Raw genomic sequence first — 22960 nt, forward strand, 5'->3', positions numbered from 1 at the left:
CCTTGCCATCTTTAATAAATAAATAGAGACAACTCAATTCAAACTACCAAGATCAAAATCAGCCTTGTAATGGCTACGATTTACTGCTAAAAACCATTAAAAAAATCATTGATTAATTTATGTAATTTTTAGAATATGATATTTTCGTTCGATGATGAGTACGTACATCATAACGATTTTTCTGTATTTTTCTTTCTTTCTTGAACCGAATCCCTCCCAAAAATTGGGGGGGGGGTTCAATTCTGGACAACAATCTTTCTTTTGAATGTACTGACCTTGTTGTGTTTGAGGTTGTTCTGTGACATCTTGCGACTCAAGCAGAGACTGCACAGCAAGGGCTGTTTGGTTCTCTGCAGCACTTGCCCCTCCTACGGAAAAGAAAATTAAAAATTAAAAGAAAGAGATGTTATTTAAAACTTTCATTTCTCGCACATCCTCTCTTTAATTATGCAGTTTTTTTTTAGTTTTTTAATTATTATGCTATCATTTTATCATTAAATTCTTAATTGAACAAATCTGTTTATAAAACTAGAACTAATTTTTTTTTAAGGTAATGTTTTAATCTACAAAATTGAGTGTAAATAGCTTTCAAAACTTAATCTTTTAACAAATAGCAGTTTGACTTCAAATTCCAAAAGTCAATTAATTTTCTTTTTTTTAACTATTAACCAAAGATTAAAATGGCTACCATGTTTATGAAGAAACCAAAATGCATTCTAACAGATTTAATTTTGTGATATAATTTTATTTTAAATAGGATTTTTTTTTAAAGTTTGGTTATTCCTTTTCACTATTGAACTTTTTATTTTAATAAATCATGGATTGATAGATAAAAAAAATCTGTAAATGAAATAAAAGTAAAAAGCATAGAGAAGAGGTGGTCACATTATTGATAGAGATTTACAAGAAAGTTGAAGATAAAAACGGACACACACTTGGTTACCTTAGCACAAGGACATTTTTTACAAGAAAGTAAAAGAGGCCACTCAAGGATAAGAGTTAATGAGTGAACACTGTGATAAATGGTAACAGTGGAAATCGGGTAAAAATTGATTATTTACAAGGACGATTCATAAAAGAATTTGTGTTACATTTCTGAATTTTTGAGATGAGGATTGGTTATTTGTATTATTTGGATTCTTCTGACTACTGTTCTCATCTCGACTTATGGCATAGTGGATACAGTACTTGTTAAAATTTAGTTATAAAATTACACTCTTCTGGAGGTTGAAGGTTCAATCCTCAGTGCAGATAGCACTCAAAATACAATCACTAATTACTTAGGATTTTTATTCAGTCATGGCTGATGGAACGAGAGCATGCTATCCTCATGGAATAAATAAAGAGTGTCGGCCAAAATTATATGCAGATTCCAGAGTTCAACAAAATACACTTGAAAAAAGTTGAAGGTCACACTGACCAAAACTTTGTGAAAATAACATAAGATGAGAACAGTAGTTCGAAGAATCTAAATAATACAAAGAATTTGTTTATGTTGACTTGAAAACGACCATGTTATAGTCAGTTGGGAAGCAGCCCTATGGTATTGTGTTTCACTAATAGGCTGTATTAGGAAAGAAACTTTGCTCATGGAATTTTCATTTAGTTTTAGATACAGAGTAAGAAAAATTATTGGCAGTGGTTGTAACTAGGCAAGTGTTTGCCGTGAATATTTTACATGAGGAACTGTGGACCCAAACTCAACAAGGCACCTGCCACAAAAACAATGATAGAGAAGAGATAAACTCACTATTGTCTCTTCTGTGTGAAAGAGCAGGAGAAGAGGACATCCCCCACTAGATTTTAAAGCTGGTTTTGTAAGGTAGGAAAGCGTCCCTCCCCAGATGTCACAACAGTACTCCATTTTAGGACATATTTGGTTCTTATATTTTTTTTAATATGGGAGTAAGCACTTAAGGTGGTAGAGTAGTAATCGTTAATGGTGGAAATTGGTCGGAATTTGATTTTTTTTAAAGGGGACAGCTCAGCAAGAACTTGCTCACATTAGACTTGTATTAAACTGGGAAGCAGGTCATTGGAATAGTATTTCACAGAAAAGTAGTTCTAGGAAAGAAGCTTTGTTCATGGAATCTGCATTTAGATTTCGTCACAGAGATTGGGTGAGTTGTTGATAGTGGTTGTAGCTAGTCAAGTGGTTTTGTGAAAGTTTGGCAAGGGGGAACTATATATTGAAGCTCAGACAAGCACTTGCCATAAAAATAACGATAAAGTAGAGACATTCTCACAACATCTCTTCTGTGCAGGGAAGAGAAAAGGGCATCACCTACTAGATTTCGAAGCTGGTTTTAAACCCTATCAAGGCAATATAGGGCGCACTGAGCAGTTCCTGCCCAGATGTGACAACAATACTCTATTTAGGATGTACTTGGTTCTTATACAGATAGAGGATTGTATCAGCAGTGAGATGTCTGCTGGTGCAGCAGAATGAGCCAACCATTTTTCCAGCAATCTTGGCAACAGATTTGATATATGTGTTCCATTTCAAATCTGGAGTATAGGTTAATCCCAGAAGCTTGTCTAAACATGGTGCTTCCCCAAGACAAGAGCCATTCATTACAATTAGGGCCTGATGGGGGTCAGAGCATTGATGATGAAAATAGAGAAGCTTGGTTTTAGATGCATTAAAATTAACCAGTCATCCTTTTCTTCATTGCACTTTGTGCTCAAGATCAGAAGAGAGAGAATCAGAAAGATCTTGGTCATTACCTGTGTTTGCGATAGATTTTGGTATCATCTGCATTAATGTCTATAAATGATCTAAAAATGTGATTTGGAAGATCATTGATAAAGATCAGGAAGAGAGTTGGGCCTAGAATGGAACCCTGAGGAATGCTAGCATTAAACACTGAGTTTCTGATTTCTGTTCATTAATGATTACTCTTATAGACCTATCAGAGAGAAAGGATTTAATAATTAAGACATTTCCATATTTCCAGCTATTTCATAGTAGGCAACCTTGTACAGTAGACCTTTATTAATTTATTTTTATTTCAGACTATTATTCTCATCTTTATTAGTTGTTGTTTTTGATCTTTTATTAGTTTTGTTTATTCACAACGTTTCGGCCAACTATTCCTCTGGCCTTCGTCAGGTGGTAACCGCGACGGATAGGAACTTCAAATCTCCTAACTGCATTCTCAGCCATCACTGCCATCCGTAGTTGTTGTCGTCTCACCACATTTTGGCCAATTAACCTCTGGCACGCTTTGGGTGGAATTGAAACCGCTATCTTCAGACAATGTTCATCTGGAACTGCAGATATTCAATAGTTGGCCGAAACGTTGTGAAGAAACAAAACCAATAAAAGATCAAAAACAACAACTAATAAAGATGAGAATAATAGTCCGAAATAAAAATAAATTAATATATAATGCTCATCTCAAAAATGAATTCCAATTAAGGAATAATATATATATGTAGACCTTTATGTTATACTTTATCAAAAGACTTTGATATGTCAAGAGCTATTGCTATAGAAACAAAATCCCCATTAAGAGATTCACTAATCCTGTGTGATATTACAGTTAGCACAGGGTAGAATTTGCTGCAAAGTTCTTAGCAAAGAGTTTGCTTTGTCAGATGTTGACAAAATGACTTCAGGTCCATTGATGATGGATGGGATAGAGGACATACCTCTGTTCAGGATCCTGTTTGTTATTCACCAAAACTTGTGGGGACCAAGATGCCGCTCAGCTACTTTAGACTTGACAAACCAAGCATACAACTCTCTTGCATTCTTTTTTACTCTTTTACAGTGGTTGAAAAAACCATGACAGTACCTCCCCTCATCATCCATCTTGTTTGAGTGGGCTAGCTATTCAACATTGCGACCACTGAAGTCTCCACAGACGTGAATATTAGTCAAGGGATGAGCAAACAGAACATGGTCAATTTTCTCAGGAGGGGGAGGATAGAGGGCAAATATGAACATGGTGCTGTGAGCAAGTACTATTCAGAAGTACATATAGAACAATTAACAGATGTCCCTACCACATGGAGAGCCATCTCTAATGTAGGTACATATCCCATGACCATGATGATTTTGGGGGTCAGATTTTGATGTTAAGTCGGAGTATCCTTTAATCACGAACTCATGTAGAGAAACAGTCGGTCCAATGCCAGTTTTGCACAGGAACAATACATCAAGTTTGGTCTCCTGTAACTGGATTTCAATCTCTTTAAAGTTGGAACGTAAACCCCTAATATTAGAGAAGAAGACCTGGTAGTGGGGGTCTACATTGGGAATTGGAGTTCTGAACTTAATCTTGTATTGTTTCTTGAGACTTTTCATGTTCGAGTACGGAGATATGTGAAGAGGTCAGCAGAGTTATTAAAGCAGGGCAAAGAGGAAAGAAAAAGAGAAAAAGAAAATGATTTTTGCAAAACATGAAGATAGAAAATCTATAACAGTCTCACTAATATAGCATTGAGAAGCCTCACCAGAAGCTACTGCATGTTCCAGAATCCATTCACCAAATGGCAATATAGCAGTTCCAATACTTTGCACCTTCTAATAGGATGGTCTCCTTGGGTGTTAATCCAAAGTTTGGGTCACTGATTATCAGACAAATAACATCAGCCCAAGTAAAATGTTTACCTCTAGCACCCTTATTAGTGACATGGCCACAAGGATAGAAATAGGAAGAGAAAATAAGGACATCTTAAGTGACTGCTCAGGAAAAAGACTGCCAACCTAGTATACAGCTTTTTCTTCTCCCTTTGTCAGAAACATCACTTATTGTAAATAAAGACTAAGGCTCAAAATAGGAAAGGTGAGAGTTATGGGTCTGCCAAAAAATGCATCCACAATGTATTTTCTACTCTCCATATAGGTAGAAGATTGACCAGTAAAAGATTATATTCATGACCATGAAAAAAAAAAAGCAGATTTTTCTATAAGATAATGACATTAATTTTGACAATATCAAGAATTTAATATCATGATTCTCTCTCTAAACAGAGATCAATGCATGTGAACACATCATAGAATAAAGGACTAAAGATGAAGAGATAAAGAAAACATTTTAAATTTTGCCTTTAAGCAAATTACAAAGCAATTCTGTACAAGGAAATCATGCAAATATGTATATTATAGAAACAAATAATAAAAAATTCATTGTAGTTTCATACTGCGCAAATTTGTTTTAGAAACATTTACTTATTAAGAATCATTTAATAAGTCGAAGTGTTTGGAGTTTTCAGCACTCATGTTATATTGTTGTTCAAATTTTAGCGTTGATTCATTTCCAATAGCATGTTCAAAAATAGCTAAATCAGATATTTAAAACTCCAAGTGAGATTGACAATTGGGGGGGGGCATGCAGCCATAAAAATAAGTATTCAATTACAGAAAGAATCTAAAGCAGAGATGGGTGAAAACATAGCTTAAAGTACACAGCTGAATTATTTCCTTTTTTTCTCTATATATATTCCATTGTGTTTATGTGTCATGGCATAGCAGTTAAATAACTGATCTAAAAGACAAACTGAACTATTATTACAAGCCATTCTATTGAATATTCACTCGTTGGATATTAATAACTCATGTACCATCTGTGTTTGTTACGACAACCAGAAATGTTGTATCAAGAAACGCTGACAAACAAAAATTATTGACTCCTCATTTCTTGGTCGTTAAAACAATAACTCATGACCGCTAATAGAAACACTTTTACAAATTTGCTTCCTCTGTCTTACTACTCAGTCATCCCATTTGAAACTAACAGGCACTGAGAAGTAAGATCCACTTAGGTTAGTTGTCAAGTTACATAAAGCAGAGATCAAAGTTTCTAAATATTTAAAAATGGGGGGATATTTTTATTAATTGTATTTTATAGATGTGATTCTGTTGCGAAAGTCAACAATTACTTCCTGTTCAGATGTATGCACAAGAAATATATAATGAAACAATGGTTTCACAATCCCAACAGCACCTCTCCTGAAAAGAGTGATATGATTGCAAGGTTTTTCTTCTTAATTGCACAAGCAAGACTCTTATGGATTTAATCTATTCTACTCTTAAATCTATAGCTGGTGTTGATATCCATCCACAGGTGGTTGGACTTCAATGGTGGAATCATGATTGGTTAGCCATCTCCTTGCAACCTTACTTAGGACTACCATGCATGACCTGCAATGGTTCGAGATGTGGTGCAGATGAAAGAAGAAGCTGGGTCAACTTAACCAGAATAAACGTTATTGCAACAACATTCACAACAGAAGTGCAGTGTAATTATTATTAGGTTGAGAGATGGTAACTGAATGAGAATTCAGAGGTGAAGAAACTATTGAGGAGGAGCAAGTGCTTATGCAAGTGAAAGAATTAAGAGGATGGAGTATGTTGAGGGAACTTGTGCCTTTACTGACCAACAGAGTGTTATCATTGTCAGCCAAGAAAAAAGTCTATCACACATGTATATGCAGTGTGATGATATATGAAAGTGAGGGTTGAAGATATGTGCTGCATGGAACAAAATAATGAGAATGATACAATGAAGGTGTATTGTGAGTTTTAAAGATAGATGTAGAACTGATAACCTCAGATGAAAATGAAATCTGGACAGTAAAGGGAGATGTGTGCAAACTATTAGGTTGTCCGGAAAATAATGGCCATTTCAGAAAGTCTGTTTTGAAATTGGATTTTATCATAGGATTTTTATTATATTTCAGGTAAACATCAACATGATTATTGATTTATATGTGCTCTTTAATAATTTCTTACTTTTTTCTTTCAGAAAACGTTTTATGAGCGAATGAGCCCATAATTTGGAATATGAGAAAAGAAGACTTACGATTACTTTTCCTGCATGAGTTTAAGCTTGGTAACAATGCTTCTCAAACAACTGCAAATTTCAATAGGGCATGGGGAGAAGGCATCACAAGTGATAGAACAGTACGAAGGTGGTTTCAGAAATTTCGTAGTGGTGATGAGAGCCTTAAAGATGAAGAAGGTAGAGGACGCCCATCTAATCTTGATAATGAAAATTTGAGAGCCATTGTTGAGCAAAACCCACGGCAAAGTGTCAGGGAAATGTCTCGGGAACTTGGTGTCAGCAGTTCAACAGTGTCGGACCATCTGAAGCAAATTGGCAAGGTGAAAAAGCTTGACAAATGGGTCCCACATGAGCTCAATGAAAATCAACAAGCTCAACGTTTTGAAGTGTGTTCGATGCTCTTTTTGCGAAACATTAATGATCCATTTCTTGACCGAATAGTCACTTGTGATGAAAAGTGGATCCTTTATGATAATCGGAAACGATCAGGTCAATGGCTTGATTGTGATGAACCACCCAAACATTTTCCAAAGCCAAAGTTTCACCAACAGAAGATTATGCTGATTGTTTGGTGGTGTGCAATTGGTGTTATTCATTACAGCTTTCTGGATGCTAATCAGAGCATCATGGCAGAGGTTTACTGCAATCAACTCGAAGAAATGCATGTTTTTTTTCATTTTTAACTTGGAGCATAAAAACATTAAACGCATAAAAGAAAAATAAATTAACATCATTGGAATGCTTATTTTATTCTCTTTCCATCAATGTAATTCTTTTAAAAATTGACCAACAAATAAAAAAGATATGACTTGTTGAAGCACATTAGGTATGTAAGATTTCCAAGGTCCACGAAAATACAGCATATGCTTGTAATGCTACATCTAGGGATCTGTACTGTGTGGGGGTGGGACTTTGCTGCTTGTCAGGTTTGACGAGGGTATTTATGTCGAGGAAGTACAAGGGTTTGTAGTTCGTTGGAGCATCCACCATTAAAATACTTGTAAAACAGACAGAGGGATGCAGTATGTTATTAACAAGACAGAGGTTGAAGCTTCGATGACAGTTCAGGACCTATCAAGTTGGCGACTCTTTTGAACCCTGTCCAGGAGTGAGTGACTAGTAGCAGATGCACCAGTCCAAATGTGACAATAATATTATATACATGGGTGAATGATGGCCTTATAGAGGTACAGGATACTTTCAGGCGTAAGTAACTTTCTAGCATGGTAGAGAGAGCCCACCTTCTTCACAGCAGCTCAATGTATCTGTTCCAACTCGTTCCTTGTGAACGTTAAGCCGAGAAATCTGAAAGTACTTTAAGGTAATGTGTCTTTTGCGATAGCTATTGGTGGTTGAGACGGTTTCTTGTAATTATTGAAGGAAAGATGCTTAGTCTTGGCAGTATTGCTATGTAAGAGGTGGAACAAAGGAAATTATCTGTCTGTCGATCTATTTATATAGCTATGTGTATTATCGATATAGCTATCGATCTAGTTATCTATATTTTTATCTATTTATCTAGCTGTTTATCTATCTCGATCTAGCTGTCTAATTGGTGAGATAAACAAGTGATGTTTTGATAAAAGTTGTTAAAACATTATCAAGGTAGAAAATGGACAAGTTTCACTGGAAGCTCTAAAAATAGTGGACCGGAAGGACGTGGTTGTTACCACATGATCAGGTTTGAACTAAAGTTAGAATTTGGATGTAGAGAAGAGTGGTCGATTTAATGGTTGTCTCCTCCACCCTCTTGGGAGGGAGATGACGTGTCTCAAAAAATGGAGACTATCAGAATTAACCACAAGTAAATAAACTCACTTTCCATTCATCTACATTCGACACCTGGAAAGTGAAATAAAACTAATATAAAACCAACCATCGTTTTTGGAATGAAATGCATTTTGTCCAACAGTTTTCCAGCTTCCTCTCCAAGACCAGATTAAAGTCAGGTGAACCACAATATCAACGATGCAGTTGAAAATAAGGTGTCAAATACATGTAAGACACACATACATCCGCATAAAAACACTGATCACGGAAAGAACTCAAATAAGTCATAAATAGAACTAGGGTTCAGATAATGAAGAACCACCATAGACATTTAGTGTCACGTACACACATTCAGATGAACCCTTTGTCACATACATACGCAGCATGTTCATTCAGTGTATATACGCACTGAAACCCAACAATACAACATACGTTAATGATAGCAACAATATAACAGCATTGAATGGGACCATCCATTTTCTGCCATTGCCTTATATATGTATTTATTCATTTTCTCCTCGTGCTTATTATAGAGCACGGTGTCATCAGCAAATATACCCATCTCAGAGACAATTTTATCAGGGAGATCATTTATGAATATTAGGAATAATAAAGGTCCAAGGATCGACTCCTGAGGTACACCTGCATTCGTATCATTCTTTAGATGTACGATAGTCGAGGACAACCTGGATTCTTCTCTTATTTAAGAAGGATTATAATTATGTAAAGTATTTGTCTAGTAATACCGTATGATCTGATTTTCCTGAGAAGACCATCATGCCATACCCTGTCAAAAGCCTTAGATATATCTAGGGCTACTGTTCTACACTCCCCTGCTTGTCCAGTATATGGTACATACGTTCAGTTAGGATATCTGATGAAGAATGGGCTTGCCTAAATCCATATTGTTGGTCGGTCAGAAGTTTAGCAACTGTAAGGTGATGGACTAAAGCTTGATTAATTATGGACTCAAATATTTTGGTGAAGAAAGGAAGGAGGCTAATAGGGTGATAATTTAATAGGTCAGTTCTTTTGCCAGAATTCTTGTAAACTGGTATCACAGAAGCAGTTTTCCAGTAGTCAGGAAAACAAGATTTGTTGAAGCATTTGTTTGTAAAGTTTGGAGAGGACTGGAGTAACCTCAGCAGAGCATTTTTTTAATAGTACAGCCGGGATGAGATCGGGTTCACATGCTTTTGAGATGTCTAGGTTTTTTATGATATCTTGCATCTGAAAAGGGGTGATTTTCAGATTATCAAGTGTTGTGTCAGTCCGCATAGGAAAATTAGGGAGGGAGTGGTTTGCTGGATTCAGTGTAGAGTTTGAAACAAACTTACTGGCAAGCATGTTAACCTTCTTGGTTGCCATGCAAACAACTTCATGATTGTTGGATAATTGTATCATCACCTTGGTATCATGGAGGAATGTTTTTTTAAGTAAATAAACTTATACTGCATTATTATTCAAACTATTTTCCTAATTTTTGAAGTTATTTTTACAATCTTTCAGCCATGACACATAGATGTAAGTGACAGTCTTCTGAAGGTTGAATGCAGGCAATACTAAGAATACAATTACAAATTATTTAAGATTTCTACACAGTAATGATTGATGAAGCAAGAGCAATTTATTCATGATGGATTTAATAAAGGATTCCATTTCACGAGACGTACCTGTAGAAGGCCAGAAGTTATATTGGCCAAAACATCCAAAATGTCAAAAAGTAACCCAAATTGTCAATACTCAAATCAAAAATGTTTGAAACAAATATATATATTATCCACAAGATAACAGACTTGAGTTCTCTGTATAGATTCGGCTTTCATTTTAATGTTTATAGAGTTGTGAAGATAAGTTACCAATGTAGTGTGGTGGAGACTAACACAGACTGAAAACCTGGATGTGCTAAGTTGAGTACAGTCGATTCCATAACATCACTTTCATTCATGGATGTTGCTAAGCTTCGCCTGGTTCTTTCTGTAAATTTGTGATTATAGAAGAAAGTCAGTTAAAAAAAACCGTATTATGTGGATTTCATAGGAATTCACTAAGGTTACTAAAAAATTTTAAAAAATTGGAGGATAAGAGATAATGAGATGAGTACATTAACAGTTGAATGATGAAAGGATTGAAGATCTTCGCATAGCATCCTCTTAAAACAAGCGTCAATCTAGAAAACAGCAATTCTTCCCTCTTTGTTAGAATATTGTTTGTAAAATAAGAGAACTAAAGGACAAAATAGGGAGAAAGAGTTACGAAAAGCTGCGAAAGCAAATCCATTTCCTACTATCCATGAACACTAATGCATATGTATGGATTGGTTGGGCAGTTTTGTTTTTTTTCTTTTGTTTTTGTTTTTTTAACAAAATATTAACAATGTTCTTTTCCTTTTATTTATTTACTAGCAAAGAGACTTGGTGTTACCCAGGATAGAACAAAGAAATTTACATCTCTTTACACCAAGCTCATAATACCTTTTTTATTCTCATTATTTACATTTTATGATTCCGATTTAAAGAGTTATACCATGGCTATCGAGAGAGCATGCCAGTGAACATGACAGCATGATGTCATTACCAGATCAACATGTAGGTAAAGGCACAAAGGTGCCTAAAGTTTCTGGTGTTCAACCACATGGCCATAAAAAATATCTTTTGTTGCATTATATTGTGGCTGTTGTAATTATGTTTTTTTTATTCTCCTAAAGAGAAAAAACAATTCTCCATTTAGATTATTACAATTATCATAATTGCATATTGGGATGATTTTAATCTAACAAAATGTAACAGTAAGTGACTCAGACTTTTATTTCTATCGAAAGAAGTTAAATATTTAATTTTATTTATTTTTTTAAACTGCAAAACAAACAATTTTTATATGAGGATATTTTTCAATCCATTCTTTTAATAATAAATAAAACTTTTCATTGAGTATTTCCAAATATTTTAAAGTTAGAAGCATTTTTCACGACAGTTTTGTTTTATTCTTGTCGTTTTGTTTTTGTTTTAACTAAAACGATTGATGAATTCAATATTTTAGCACCGGGCGTAATTTATTTCTTTGATATATATTTAAAACTTAAAAGTTTTTGTTTGTTTTATACCATTTTATCTGTAAATGATTTACATGACTGAAATGGGAAATGAAATAGGAAATTCTCTATAATTATTATTATTCATACAAACACAAATTCATCTGAAAAATTCATTAACTAATCAGTTTTAATTAAAGTTTTGATATGAACTAAAAATGAAGAGTACATTAAATTTTATTTAACATATTTTCTTGTGTTTATCTTATAAATAAATGTTGTACACGCCTTGCTGAAATAATAACGTTATTTAGAAAGTCATTCTTAACAGGAGGGAGGCTTTCTAACTATTCTGCACTTTCACCTAACAATTTAATGAAAAAAAAAAAAGATACCATAAAAATTTAAATTGACAATCCTATCTAAAATATAGCATAGTGCGTACACTGCACAAGTACCATTATTATTATCATTATTATAACAACAATAATAAAAAAAAGGTACTTTACGGGGAATGTTGACTCTGCGTAAACAGGGTTTAATTTAATGGTTGCTCCCTAAAAAGCGCATATGCAAAAGGTTTTCATTGGCTTGTTTAATCACGTAGACTTTATTGAAGGAACTATTTGAGGCAAAATAAAAAGGCCAAAAGCATTATTTGAATATGTATGAAAAAATAAATTTAACAAAAAATAAAAATATTAGTGTGGAAAATATAATGTAATAATAAAAATAAATTAAAACAAAATGAAAATAAAATAAAAATAAGCACAAAATAAAAGTACAAATCAAATTTAATTAAAGAAATAAAAAAATTCAAAAAATAAAATACATTCTTGATTATAAAAAATGTGTATGCGATATATATATAATGAAAGTGAAAGAAAACCTCAGGGAGCAGCCATTAAATTAAAACCCATTTATGCAGGGTGAAGTGCAAAAAAAAAAAAAAAAAAACTGTAGATGATATTGACTGGCGGCACACCAACTAGTTTTGAAGGGTCAAGGAGGATGGAAAGTCCGAGGTGGGAGAGTACTAACCAAACATCCACTGGAAGTGTGTAATTCAAATCTGCTACCTTGGGGAGGCATCACTCGGTCTCTAGTGAATACCACAAGTTACTGCCAGTGAGCAATCACTGATGGCCTGTGAGACAACTCCTAGTTAGTGAAATAATAATAATAATGTCCCCTCCCAAATTCACCACCATCCTGATTTAATATCATAGATGTTTACTATATTTTCTTAGTTTTTAACCAATGTTCACATTATGGTATGATTATCTTTTAATAGTTATGAGAACTTCATTTCCGTATTCATGTATTCTGCACTGATATGAAAATGAACACTATAGCAGAGTATAGGATTTCTAATCATAGAAAACCAAAACTTTAAATATAATTTTTGTATTAAAAGTAATAGTTATTTAAATATTTCAACATATAATCTTGTGAGGAAAATCCAGCTCCCCAATAAGGGGCACTCTGGATAGGAACAAAAAATAAAAATTGTCCTAGTCATGAAAGATTTCTCCTCCACCGCCAGAGGACAGAAAAGGTGAACTGTAGCATCAGAACAGATACTACTACACTTTGATCTTATCCCGAAGGCCAAGAATTGTTTTGTTTATGTTTCTTTAATTGTTTGTTCTCTAAATTCATAATTCATTTGTATATTGCTTTAAAATTACATAATTTTACATAGATAATATTTATATTTTATATTGAACTAGCGAGGGGTACCCGGCGTTGCCCGGGTGTTTGGAGGTGTGTGGGGGGGGGGGGATTAAAAAAAAAAGTAAGTATGAGGATCGAACCCGAACCGTTGACGCAAAGTTGTAAATTAAAGTGTGAAAAAAAAAACGTGCGACTTTAAACATTGCCCCACCGCTACATGCTAACGGAAACACGTTTGAATTTATTTAATTACTTGGATTTAGCAGGTGCCCGTTTTAATGAGTTAATAAGGTCAAGTTTGACTGCAGGATTTCATTTACTGCTGAACGCTTCCCCCCCCCCCCAAGATGTTATAGGAAAAAGACTAACCCACATGCGGCGAGTGACAAATACTGAATATTTATCTTCCTGAAATCGAGCAAATTAAATAGACAGGCGAGCTTCGTTGTTAACTGTGAGATATTACGATTTATATGTGATATAAAAAGTTTTAAAAAGTTGTGAAGCGAGTGACCGCTTCTCTGAAAGAAGCCTTTTGTAGACACGCAGAAAAAGCGAACACACATACATACATACATTTTCGCTTTTATATTTATAAATAAAGTTCAGTTTCATTATTAATCAAATTGGGTTCCTTTCTTTTCTTTTTAACACGTTTTAATGCTCTTTTAAAAAAAATGCCGTCATATAGTATCGATAGTAACAGTTCGACATTTTTCAGTTAACAGGCCTTCTATATCTCGGTGACCGTGGTTATACCCTATTATGTATAAGGGTTAAAAGTGGATGGGTAAATAAATAGAAATTAACTAAAATAAATCTCAGTAAATTAACTCTCAATAAACCCTCACATTTTGCTGTGCACTTTTGATTGAAGCCCTGAACCCTATAATAACGATTCTTGTATTTTAATTTCTATAATATTTATGTTCTCAATAAAATAAAGTAAAATGTTATATTACTTTCTTCTTGTTATGTGTAAAGCGATAATTTTGAACCCTATTTTGATCAAAATTAAATATACTTATCCAAATTACTTAGAATAATGTAGTTTCAGAATACATATGGTTATAGGGGTCTATCTTTAAAAAGTAAAATATTAAGAGTTCATGAACAAATAAAAAACAGGAACTACAACTTTATTTCATTCATTATATTTTATCATTATTTAATCAAAGTTTCAAGTTTTAAGTATTTTAATTTAAAATCGAAACAGACTTTTAAGTAATATAAATAATTTGGTACTACTGTAGAATACGAATAAAAAAGGACATTATAGACAAGAACCTCAGATTTCAATTTCATATCCCTCCAATACCTTCAAAAACCTTGTCAACAATGGTAAACCCAGGCATTTTTAACCAAAGGCTAACAAGACAAAAGAAAAAAGGGAATTAAAAACACAACAAATAAATGTTACCAAAGGCAAAATAAGTTACTCAACCTGTCTGGATAATTTTTTTTTTTTTTTTATGTTTTAACTTATTTTAAAGTGTTTTTTCAATTTACTACACAACTAGTATTAACTCTTGAGTTAGAACAAGTATAAAATGGTTGCCATCAAACGGTCATATGACGCCTCGATAATCTCTCAAAAATTTAAAATTCAGTAGAATCTTAGTTTATAACTAGGCGTGTCAGAATTTTGGGGGAATATTTGACACCCTTAACAGAAAACTACAAATAAATTATATAAAACTCATAATTTCTCTTTTTAAAGTGGTTTGTTTAATTTCTTTATGGAATATACTTCCAAAATAAACTATTAAAGGTTTTTGAAAAATAATAGAAAAATTTTTTATTTTTTAAAAAACAATGTTTACAAAGTGGTTGCACATGCTTATGCAGCCATTTTATTTTTCTACGTAATAAAATGAATTGAATTTTACGAGTTAAATTTTTTTCAATTTTTTCAATTTAAAAATCAATCAAAACTTTTCTATTGGTTCAATTTTTACAATATTTGCAGGTTTAATGTGAAATTTTATGCTCTTTCCAATAAACCGAATATAATATTCTAGACAAACGTTTTTTTTTAATTCACCCCCCCCATTTTGAAATATCTATTAAAATGAAAATAATTAATTTTCTCACCTATAATTTATATATCACAAATTGAAGATAAAAGATCAATAAATAAAATAATCTAATTTAAAACAAAAAAAAGAATATTTTTGTGCAAATTTACCTGTAAAGTTAAAAGTTTTAAACCTTTTTTGTTTTTAAACCACATTGATTTTTTTTTAAATGAAATCTCACATTTTTAAAATTTTGTCGTGAAGACTGAATACATACAATTTTTTCTGCTTTATTCAATGTTATTTTAGATTAAAAAAAAAAAATCACTCCATAAAGAAGAAATAAGATATATCAAATCAAAAGCTCATGTATTTAACAGAATAAAAAAAAAATAGAAAATTGGTCGAGTGGAATTTTTTTAAACGCAAACACTGATAAATGAAATGTGATCATTTTTCAAGTTACGATTGCCCATATTGACTAACTTTTGTTTACAGCCAGAAATAGAAGGGGAGATTAATTCTGGCGCTTACAGGCCACCAAGTTTTCAACTCAAAGAAAGGGAAGCGTTTGTCTCCCCTTTATTCCAGTTGTGAACATCTGACATCGCAGTATTTTGGAATCCTAGCTTAAAAAAGTATTTTATTTAAAAAGGACATGGAATATGAAATATAAATATGGATAAATTCTTAACAATGAAGAATGGAAGTGCCCATTGATTAATATTTTTTATAGGTAAATGATTTTTTGGAATTTATATATATTTATTATATTCAAAGTAAGCTAAAATTCGTTGATTTTCTTGAAATCTTTTTTTAAAGAGAACTAATTTAAAAAACAAATATTGCATATTTTGCTATTAAACCTGTTATCATTTTAAATTTGGTCTTTGCTCCTTTTATTTAAAAAAATTAGGGTTTAAATTACATTTTTCAAGTAGTTATAAGCTTTGAAAGATAGTAAGTCTAATTATTCAAGTTTTTATCACGCATTTTTAATGGCGATTTCTGACACTGCTAGTTTATAACTAATATCAATCGTGCAAAATGTCATATTCAATCGAATTCTATATTTCTATTACCAGTATTTTCATGCAACTTATGATTTTTGAGCGATCATCGAAACTCCCCAGTTGATCGTTTGATACAATTACGTACATTATGTAATTTTTTAAATAGTATTTTCATGTTCAACTGAAGTTTCAAGATATCTTCTTTTTTTTATTATTATTAAATCGTTAGGTGGAAGTACAGAATAATTACAAAACACCCTTTCCTTTCCCAACGCTATTATTTCAACACGTAACATAAGTGCAAGTACCAAATTTTTATTGTATTTTTCACGCCTTTATTGTTTTGGTGGCTCTTGCTTAAAATGCCCTCAAACTCTCCCTTAACCCTCAATTCAAGGGGCAACAGGCTACTACCCTTAAAAAAATATATAAATAAATAAATAAAATTTGTTCTCTCTGGGTAATAAAAAACGTACACAATTTTTGTTAAATAAATTGTTCACAAAAAAAAGTTCCTGTTCGCAAAACGGTCGAGTATTTAGACCCGGAAATCTAAGTACCAATAGCAAAAAAAAAAAAAAAAAAAAAAAAAAAAAATCGAAAATATAAAACTGGGTGCAATATACAAAACAAAAATATTTGTTATAAAATAATTTTCAGAATTATCTTTCCTAAACTAATTTTCCCGTTTACGGAATTTCAATAATATAACGCAACAACGAATAAATTTTCTTTGTTTTGATTTAATTAGTTCTCTTTACAATATTTTTCAACATTAATCATGACAAAACACGCCAAGTAATCACAGGTTTCCTGTACCACCACAGAGTTTATGAGTGACAGATTGGAGTTGTTCGTGGTTCTATTTGATCCCAGGAGGCTTTCCTTCCAGGCATTATCTCCTTCGAGAGAATGGGGTTAGTTTATTGCCGGTCCTGAAGCCCTCCTGCCGATGTGTTTGATCACGACAAATTTTGCTTCCATCCGAAGTGGTCATTTAGGAATAACGTAGCTGGATTTTCCACCATAAACTGACGCCATGTCTAGTGTTGCTGCAAGGCAGGCGGCAGATAAATATACTTTAACTTTTGCGTTTTCAAAAGCCAAAATATATACAAAGTTAAGAGCCGGTTTTACGGATTGCGGCGACAATGAATTCTTTTTTGTTGTTGTTGTTCCCACTTTTTCCTTTCTTTCTTTCTTTGTGCCGTTCCAACAGCCATGTTGACACCCAGACGGGGGGGAACGAGTTTAAACGCATATTTTGGCTTCAGATAACGGCCAGGTCCGTTACATCTCGGTTCAGGATAATCTAACGAGTAATTTTAGTTATTTGGGGGCCAATTTAATTTCGATACAAGGTGATTTTTATCGAACAATTACACGAAAAGGTTATGATTATGCGTAGCTAGTAGTGGATTCAACATGGCGACATCCTCCTACGTGAAGCGACTCTGAAAATGCCGTTTTGAAACCTATAATTTCGATATAAAAAAATCAAAAAGTTAAAAAAGAGTAAAGAAAGTTTATATCTAGTTTATGAAGAGAAAAAATTGCAAATTTGTGGTCCTCACCTGAAAGCGCATCGAACAAAGCTTGTGCCATTACAAAGGTGATAGTGGCTGTTCGCAGCGATTATAATCTTTCACAACAAGCCACATTCAAACAAAACTAGGTCAAAAGGGAGATAACTCTCCCGATAATTTTAATATTCATTTTTAACTAATTAATTAGATTTTAAAATTAATTTTCTTATTATTATTATAGGTTAATAAATAACGCCCCCCCCCAATGAGATTCTACAGAATTAGGTGATTATTTGAAAAATTTGACGTGGAAAAAACAATCATTTTCGAATTTAAAGTGGTGGCTCAGTAAAATTATTTGACACTTCCAGCCCATTTTAGCGTTTTAGGACATTTAATTTTTATTTTTTAAATTTTATTTTTGCTATGAAAGATAAATACTGTGTGTTTTTTGGGGAGGTGGGGGTACTTTTTTTAGACGACTACATGTTGTTTCTATCACCATGTCACTTGGTATAAGGTTTAGTGGTAAATAAATTTGGTTAATTATCCCCAAAAGCTACAATGGCCCGAAAACGAGGGATCCTTTGATGTTAAATTTATATACGAAACTGATCCCTGCTTTAAATTCTAAATTTGGTTTAATTTTTTTCTTCTTTCTGCCAAGTTGTTGAGAGCGTCCATGTGTAATCGCCTAAAAACAGTAAAATCTGTAGAATGAGAGAAGTTTGTTGTATGAGAGAAAGTGTTGTTGAGTAGATATTTGTCCTTTTGGCCTTACTGGATATAACGAAAACAGGTTATCATTGTTTATAGTGACAAACTTCATCTCTACAATTTAAGTCAATTCTATTAATACAGTTTCATCAACATAACAAACATGGTTCATGATCAAAAACATATTGAGTCAGTCGACATGCATACAAGAAAGGTTTAGTCCTGATCTTTCATCTTGCCTCTTGCCTAAGTCATTGCAGCAACCTTAAATAGTTTGCACGTAAAGAGCCATTGTTTCTATCACAATAAAAGCCAGAACTGATCGTCAAAAGTTTGCATAGTTTCTCAAACAACCTTTCTCATATAAGTTCTCACAAAAGCACATATTAGCAAACGCTTGCCAATTCTGTACCTACACTATCTGCTATTGTATATCTATCTTCACTCTTTTCCCCAAGTATAATATTTTAATTATATATACTGTTTTTGTTCTTTCTTTACAAAAGCTCCTGGCTTCAGATAGTAAATTTGGATGATAGCAGTGTCTTTGAAAAGTGACAAGAACAACACTAACAATTAATATAAATGTATCTAAATTGGCGAATGAAAAAGATGAATAAAAAATGAATATTATAAATGAGCAATTGCTAAATTTAACAACGGAATTTTTTAAATAAAAGCAAGAAAACAATCAAAGAACAAAACATGCTTACATATCATCAATTTTACAGTATTTTGAAACTTATTTGTTGAAAAGATTTAAAGTTCTTCAATACAAAATTGATAAGAATATCAGAAAGATCATTTCAAAGTTCCAATTTGTGTGTGTGTGTGTGTGTGTGTGTGTGTGTGTGAGCGTGTGTGTGTGTGTGAGATAGAGAGAGAGAGAGAGAGAGAGTTTACATTCTTAGTTTTTGAGTTGTCACTGAAGAACTAGCAACAGGTTTTCAGCTGACATCATTTCAGTTGATGTTTCTTGAATGGGCGATTGCTGATACTGAGAGTTGAAGCATGCTGCAGGTATCACCCAGAAGAACTCTTATTTCATTGATCGGGTCACTGATTTATTAATTTGACATGGGCTTATTAGATTTGAGGTTTAAAATGATTTGAGGTTTAAAATGATTTGAAGAACTTTAGTAGTTGACCCTTTCTTACTTTTTTACTTCATTATTACTTCCTTCACTGCATTATTGTTTTAACTTTTGGCAACCTACACCCAATGATGTAGGTCACTTAAATAAATACATATATTTTTCTCTATAGACGTTCTTTGTCTTCCTTTCATTTGACGAGCCTTTTGTTACAAAAGGAGTTGGTTTTATAGTCCATATGAATATAAGCTCCTATAATATAATTGTTAAACTTTCTCAACTAAATTTTTACAAGTAAAAATGTACAAATAACAAAAGTTGATATCTGTTTTAGTTGTGTATGGTTGATCTAATGGATACCACCACTGACTCTAGAATCAAATATACTGAGTTCTACTATTGGATTCACTGTGAATATTTATGAACTCTGGGAAAAGTATAAAGTCAAAAGTTCCCCATAATTATGAATAAAATAGCAACTTGTGTTCAATGAATTGTCAAGATGTTGTTTTGACATTGTTGAATAATCACAGAAATATGGATTTTCCATAACAGATAAATAAAAGCATAGGTGCAAATATTGCAAAACTGTAATATATTTGGACAGGTTCTTAATATATTAATTCCATTATTGCAACATCACCAGCCTACATTATCCTTATTATATTTTAAATCTGAAGAATCTACTTAGGTAGAACTGTAGAAGTATTATGGCGACTTAATTGAGAAGTGATTCCTACAATCGCTAAAAAGCAAATGGCTCTAATTGCTACACTCTTTCTCTATTTCATTTTGATTCACTTTCCACTTTACTCCCGCAAAGAAGTTTTCACAGGAATGTGTGAACTCAAAGTATTTTCAACTAATGAAAATCGTTTCAAACCCCAAAAAGTAACATGTGTATGTTAAAGTAGTAAGCCAGTATGAAGTTAGAAATTCCTATATAAGACCTGATCAACAAAATCAGTTTTCTCCAGAATTCTCAAGCCAGTGCACCTTGAACAGGAACTGTATTCTCTACACCCCCCCCCCCGCCATACCTTTTGGGACCAGGAGCGACAAAGTGAAAACACTCAATGGCTTATATACCAGCACTAACAGGTACTAGGTAAACCAACCCACACACACATACACAATGCCATGCTGCCAAATACGTGCATACATATATTACTTACACACAAATATTCACACATATTGACTTGTGACTATTTACTGAACTTTCTTTACCAAACACGTTTGTACAAAACATTTTCATGATTGAAAGTAACTTTTATATTCTTACCTCTTGTACAAAAATGTTTTGTTACAAAATTTAATTTTTTCTCCATTTTTCATTTACAAAACTCTGTTTATGTTTTAGGTATTACTTGCTGCCTGGTGACATTTCTATTCTCTTAATGCTTCATTCATTTCCATTTTTACATATATGCATTTTTTTCCTTGCTAAAATATAACTGTTATACCCCAATTTTGTATTAAATGTCAGTGTGGTTGTTGGCTATGCACAAAGATGCTATAATTTTCTAAAATGGCCTCTATCAAGGCCAGGGATCATGCTACAGTATTAATAATAATAATCCTCACAAAAAAACAAAACAAAAAAAAAACATGCAAGGGGAATATATACTTCATCACATGGTTGACATTTTGCAAAACGTGTAGTGTTATCGTTAGTAACACAGATATGTGTTAGAAAAAAGAAACAGGTTAAATTTCTAACTTCACAGTTATGGTTAAGCCATAAATACCAACTAGTATGCTAAAAATCTCACACTCACGAATATACCAGCTCCGACTGCAAGCACTTGTTCAATAAAGCAATTTACTAGATTATTACTCGAATAGCAACCAAGACCACTCAGCTACTTCAAACGAATATATTCCTTTCATGGGACATATCAAGATGTTAATGTTTATGACTGCTGAAAATATTCTTATTCCCGACATAATGTATGAGGGGTGAGCAATAATTAATGCCCTTGACCCACTTCCCATAGGAGTAGAGCAACGAAACTTGGCACAGTTATTAGTCTTTCTCTACATAGGAACCACCCAGAGTTATGCATTTCTCCCATCGTTTAATGCAGCTCTGGAGACCGTTTTTGTAGAACACCCCAGGTTGGTCCTCCAACCACAACGTGACTTCAGAAATCAAGGCTGCATCATCTAGGAAACACTTTCCTTTCAAAAACAACTTCATGGCTGGGAAGAGGTGAAAGTCAGAGGGTGTAAGGTCAGGAGAGTAGGAAGGATGGGGAGGATACCATAACCACATGCCCGTGCTTCTGATCTGATGACATACGAGTTGTGGACCAGAGCATTATCCTGCAGGAGGAGCATACCTTTGCTGATCTTGCCCCGCCTTTTGATTTTGATAGCTTCCCTTGATTTCCTCAAAAGTGAAGCATAATAGGCTCCTGTAATTGTGGTACCCTTTGCCAGGAAATCTGTCATCACTACTCCATCCTGGTCCCAGAAGACTGTGAGCATGACCTTGCCAGCGGAGGGCTGCACCCTTGCCTTCTTTGGAGGTGGTGATTCCAAGTGCTTCCACTGCATTGACTGGACTTTGGTTTCTGGATCATAGTAATGGACCCAGGTTTCATCCTGTGTAATCAGTCTTTTGAAAAACTTTGACTCATCTTCTTGGTACGTCTCTAAATTCATCCTTGAGCACTCAACGCGTTCTCGCTTCTGGAATGGTGTGAGCAACCTGGGAATCCATCTGGCAGACACCTTATGCATATGCAAATGGTCATGAATGATAGTTTCCACAGACCCTGTACTAATCTTGACATCTTGGATTATTTGGCGAATAGTAATGTGCCGATCTTCCAAAATGGCAGCCTCAACTTGATGGACAGGCCTCATCAATGGCAGAGGGGGGGGCGACCAGGTCTGGGAGCTGTTTCCACAGACTTCCGGCCATGTTTGAATTCACGATGCCAGCGTTTTACAAGGTCATATGATAGGGCATTATTACCATAAGTTTCTTTCATTTCATCAAAAGTCTCCTGTGGTGTGCGTCCTTTCAAATACAAAAACTGGATCACTGCTCAACATTCAACAGGCTCCATTTCACACCTGACTCAGTTCAACCACCTGTAAAACAGAAACCACAATTAGTTCAGAGCTGTAATTTGCCACATGACCTGTAGAGATGTAAATCATTGCACATGCAAAAGTTCAGCTAGATCAGACAACTGGAAGTGGATCAGGGGCATTACTTATTACACACCCCTCGTATCAATATATCAACATTGTGTTCACATACATATGACACGTTTCAAGACTCCAAGCAGAGTTTTGGGACACAATTG

General features: G+C 33.6%; 1 protein-coding gene across 2 annotated transcripts in view; it reads right to left on the reverse strand.

Moving 5' to 3' along the window:
- The window catches only part of LOC145277801 (zinc finger protein 341-like), a 59957-nt gene extending 41932 nt beyond the window's left edge, over positions 1 to 18025 (reverse strand). For both annotated transcript variants that reach the window (XM_080129652.1, XM_080129651.1), the window contains exons 1-2: positions 17878 to 18025; positions 276 to 368 (exon numbers count right to left, since the gene is read on the reverse strand). In XM_080129652.1, the coding sequence (XP_079985778.1) occupies positions 276 to 368; positions 17878 to 17908 (124 nt within the window). In that variant the 5' untranslated portion in view covers positions 17909 to 18025. The remainder of the gene's footprint in view (positions 1 to 275; positions 369 to 17877) is intronic.
- Positions 18026 to 22960: the final 4935 nt, after the last annotated feature.

The sequence above is a fragment of the Euprymna scolopes genome, chromosome 6, assembly GCF_053919585.1.
Source record: "Euprymna scolopes isolate OS-2025 chromosome 6, ASM5391958v1, whole genome shotgun sequence".
NCBI lineage: Eukaryota > Metazoa > Mollusca > Cephalopoda > Sepiida > Sepiolidae > Euprymna > Euprymna scolopes.